At 39.9% G+C, this 4,602-nt stretch overlaps 1 protein-coding gene across 1 annotated transcript; it reads left to right on the top strand.

The window, feature by feature from the left end:
- The first annotated feature begins 2,526 nt into the window (after positions 1-2,526).
- On the top strand, positions 2,527-3,505 carry LOC109322466. Its single transcript, XM_019553520.1, has one exon. The coding sequence runs from the start codon at positions 2,588-2,590 to the stop codon at positions 3,503-3,505; it is 918 nt and encodes a 305-aa protein (XP_019409065.1). The 5' UTR covers positions 2,527-2,587.
- The last annotated feature ends 1,097 nt before the right edge of the window (positions 3,506-4,602 follow it).

Below are 4,602 nucleotides of genomic sequence, written 5' to 3'. Positions count from 1 at the left end.
TAGTCCAGGCATCATGTCTTTATTTATTATAAAGAGATGAGGGACAGTCCTTCGATGGTGCTACCCATCCCTGGAGTTGGGAACACGGAGGGGGGTGAAATTAAAAAGGGTCTAATCGTGATCTTCCCACCTAAGGTCTATGAGACTTAAGTGGTTTATAGTCCTTGTAACAGGACTCTTTACCCTTTGTTCAGAAACAGGATTTAAGCATATGTTTAAAGTCAAGCATATGATAAACTGGAATCTTTATTCTTAAGCCCTAATTCAGGAAAGAATTAAAGCCCATGCCTAATTTTAATTACTTGTTGAAGCCCCTTTTATTGAATGGCATTGAAATTAAGAAAACATATGCACCTGCTTGAAGTTAAGCATATGCTTAAACATTTCCTAAATTTGAGTTCTAAATAGGGGTCAACAACCTACAACCCTCAGGCTGGGTTTGGTCCATAGAGCCATTTTATCAGGCCTGTAGAGCCTGGGGGTCTTGGCAGTGTTTCAATGACAGGAGGCTTCTCCTGCACAGCAGCCAGGCAGTAGAGAGAGGCAAAGCAGCAGTGCTACAGGGTGGGGAGCAAGACTATGGTTGCAGACAAGACCCACACTTGGAGCTAAGCTTTGTTGAAGTGGTCTCCACAGTTCAAAATGTTGCCAATCCTAGCTGTCGATTGCTGATTCATGTAATGTGAATTAAACAAAACATTTTGAGTGCTTTAAGAAGCAAGTTATGATTATGAGGATATAACATTCATTTAGGAAAGAAAGATTCCTAATATATTTGGTTCCCTGGCATTAAGTTTGCAAAATTGCCTATACAGCAGATCTTCAAAGGTATAAAGACACCTAATTCCTAATGAAACCAATGGAGTTAAACACCAAATGCCTTTTAAAGTATGATCTCACTAAATTAGGAGTTTCAGTCCCATTTGTCAAGTCACAACAGATAGAATATTAAAGATGATAAATCCTCCTATTGCATAACAATGCCTTTACCAGTACAGTCACATTCCAGCATGTTGGCATTTCTGACTAATTTCTGACACCTTATTACATTCAAAAGGACAGGGCATTTTGCATTGTTGACTTAATGTGGGAGCCCCTTCTCTTCTTTAAGTCCCCTGGTTCCCCTAGACCTGTTAAAACCTAAAGCTTTTGGAGCAAGGATTTTCACTGACTTTGTGTAGGCTGTGGCTGTGCATCTTTGGTGTATGTACCATATGCTGCAAAGGCAGTCCCTGGGGACCCCACCCCTACTATGCAGACCCCTCGCCCCCTGGGCTGTACTGGCAGTGAGCAACCCCCTTGCTCCCCAGGCTTCATTAGCAGTGCATGGCTCCCTGTCTCTGAAACACCAACAATGCAGAGCCCCCCTCACACCTAGGGAAGCACTACAGGCATGCAGTCTTCCCCTGGTGCACAGCAATAAGAGAGGTAGCTGCAGGGGCCTGTGGGCTGCATGTTAACCATTGGAGGGCCACAAGCTGGCCCTTCTTAGGCTGCTAACTGGACAGTCTTGGTGTAGGAATCAAAATTACAAATAATAGTAATGGACTGCAGTCCTAGAAGCTGCTGAGCAACTCCCAGTTTGACTGCTTTAGTCCTGAAAGTTTTTCCTGGCAGCTTCAGCTTCCATTATTATGCAATGGTTATTAGGGTATGACCCACTGCCTTCAGCAAAAGTTAAGGGAAGCCAGCAACATAAAAGAGCTGCTTGGATATTTTAGGCTTAGGTCTGTTATGATTGTTCCATGTGCTTCTATTTTTCTGCATTTCTTATGGCCTGCTACAAAGCAGCATATATTTTAATGAAATCTAGGATGTGTTATATGCATTTGAATGTGAGAACACTTTAAAGCAACATTGGCTCAGTGGCTTCCTATTTAGCACTGAGGTTGCACGAAAGGCTTTCTCTCAACCATCTTCTCTGCTACAAATACAGAGAACACAACTAGCTCCTGGTATCAAAGAGAGCAAGATCATGTGTTTCTGACAGCATCATAATAGGATCTTGTTTTTCAGGCAATAGAATAATATGTAGCTATTAACACTCTACCATGAAGATAAAGGCTACATTATGTTATCTCCAACTTATTCCTACCAAAAAGAAAAACCTCACTGTGTGATCCCATCTGTAAATATTAGGTGGAAAGACTGAACTTGGGGACAAACTTGACAATTACTTCAATGGGTTTTTCACTGAGAAAGTCAATAGAAAATCAGTTCTATTCATTACATTCATTCATATCCCTTTGTAGCTGACATCTAATAAAGCAAGAAGCACATGTTCTAATTAGTTTTGAATTCAGAAGAATAGAAGGCAGCCATCCTTCTGAGGAGCCTAGAAGTATTTAAATCATGAGATCCACTTGGATTTTCAATCCAGTGTCCACCCTTACTAATCATCTACGCAGAAGACAAATGCAGGATACCTGGATCTGATTTTGGTGTTTATTTTTAACTAGCATATTTTTATTTTTTTTAAATTAGAGAATCCCCTCATTTTAATAACAGCACTGAGTGTAAGTTAGTTTCAGCTACTGAAATTGTTACTATTTCTATTTGGTTGTTTAAAAGGTTATTAGGAAGGAAAATGATGGAGGAGACTTTTTATGATTTTGAACAGGACTCTGCAATGGATTTTTCATTTTGGAGCCAGGCAGATTCTAATACCCAGCTCCAAACTCAGATGGAGAATTTGAAAATGGACTGTTCTCCTCTGACAGGCCAGGTCTCCCCTTGGCCTCCTCTTATGTACCAGTCTATATTTGCTGATGCTCAGATATCACTCACAGATGCAGATGGACAAGCTCTGCAGTTAGATGGGAGTGCTGAACTGGACAGCTCCTTATTGGCCCAACCAGAGACAAGTGAGCAGCATAAAACCCACAGGCTAATCCCTGCTCACCCTTACAAAGTGCAGAGACATGCAGCTAATATTAGGGAAAGAAAGAGGATGCTCAGCATCAACTCTGCTTTTGATGAACTCAGATGCCACGTACCAACTTTCCCATATGAAAAGCGCCTCTCCAAAATCGACACACTCAGACTGGCCATTGCATACATTGCACTGCTTAGTGATATCCTAATGTCAGGCTGCGATCCCAAATCTTATGTGGAACAGTGCATGAAAAATGGATACCAAAGCCACAAAAATGCAGTATGGAACACCAGTGGTAAGTGTGAGGCCCTGACTAACACAGCATTTTATTTTAATTCTTTACAATTGCAATTTTGTTATGGTGGTGTGAAATCAGTTCAGTGGATGCTGCTCAAGTGGATAGCCACAGGCCTAAAGAAAAGTTGTGCACTTACCTGGAGCCTGTACTTTTCCAAACTTACTGTAAACAATGCTCATTTAGTACACAGTGCTGTCTGGGTTGGGGTGGTACAAGCCATGAAACTGACCAGCTGCTGGCATTTTTCTGAGCTTCTGATCATCTGTTTTGGGGCTGTTGTTAGAGACTATGAAAATGACAGAAGCAAGTCACATTTTCAACGGTACTATTAGAAGCCCTGAAAATGAGGAGAAATGGCAGCCCTGAAACTAACTGGCTCCCCTCAATTTCAAGGCTTCTAATAGCAACTGTCTGAGAGTTGCTTCCCCTTCCCCCTTTCTATGCCCTTTATGAGAATAGAGCCATGTTACAATGGGGCTGAATGATACTATGCACATAAGCCATCTATGTACTTAACCCATACACAGATAACCAGTGTCTGTTAGAATGAAGATAAGCAACAAATTGGGACTGGCACTGTGCTTTGCAGTTGAGCAAATTCTGCAGTTATCCAGTGTACAGGGAACTGGAATCTATGGGGATAAAATCTGTTTTAAACATGTGACTGTGCTCTGCTGCCTTAACTACAAACTGATCAGTTCAAAAAAAAAAAAAAAAAAGGCTTTTTTTAAAGGTCTGTAAGTGACTGAGATAGCATGAACAGAAGCAATTCTTTTGAGCTCAGAAAGAATTATTTTTAAAAGCATTTCATATTTTGTCTATCCTTTATACAATTCTTTACAGAATGGTTGCATTATCATATATTGAAAATTGTCTGTATAAAATGCTGGAATTTGTTAGTGATTTTCTATATATCAGTTATTTTGGCCCTGAGGCAACAACGTATGTAAGCATGCAATTACTCTAAGTACACAACTACTTTTGCTTACAGTTAGGGATTTGCATATTTCACTGCATAAAAGTTCACTGCTACAAATGTACTAAACAAATACATTGAGGTATCAGGATTCTTTTAAAATCTAAGTAATCTAATATCCTCATTTGTCACTTACATAACTGGAATCCTTTATTTTTCAAGGGGCGGATTGCTTGTTTCTTTTTGCTTCTGTTCTAATCAGACTGAATTATGTAGGTTCAATTATGCTCCTGCTTATACCACAGTAAAACTGGGATCCCTTCAACTGAAATCAGTAAAGGGATACAATTTTCCAAAATGCTTTAAGTGACTTAGAAGCTTTTGTCCCAATGTCAAAAATGACTCATACACTAAAGACCAGATTTTTAAAGGACATTTGCTGGTGAATGATGTAGATGTATACCCAGTGACATTTTTAAAAGTAGTTTAAAATCTGAACTTTAGGAGTCTCAG

Source organism: Crocodylus porosus, unplaced genomic scaffold, assembly GCF_001723895.1.
Source record: "Crocodylus porosus isolate Cpor-Errol unplaced genomic scaffold, CroPor_comp1, whole genome shotgun sequence".
NCBI lineage: Eukaryota > Metazoa > Chordata > Crocodylia > Crocodylidae > Crocodylus > Crocodylus porosus.
The sequence above is the reverse complement of the archived record's forward strand: the minus strand, read 5'-3'. Positions and strand labels throughout refer to the sequence as shown.

Coding starts and splice junctions, on each gene's coding strand:
- LOC109322466 (XM_019553520.1), top strand. CDS start 2,588: ATGATGGAGGAGACTTTTTATGATTTTGAACAGGACTCTGCAATGGAT.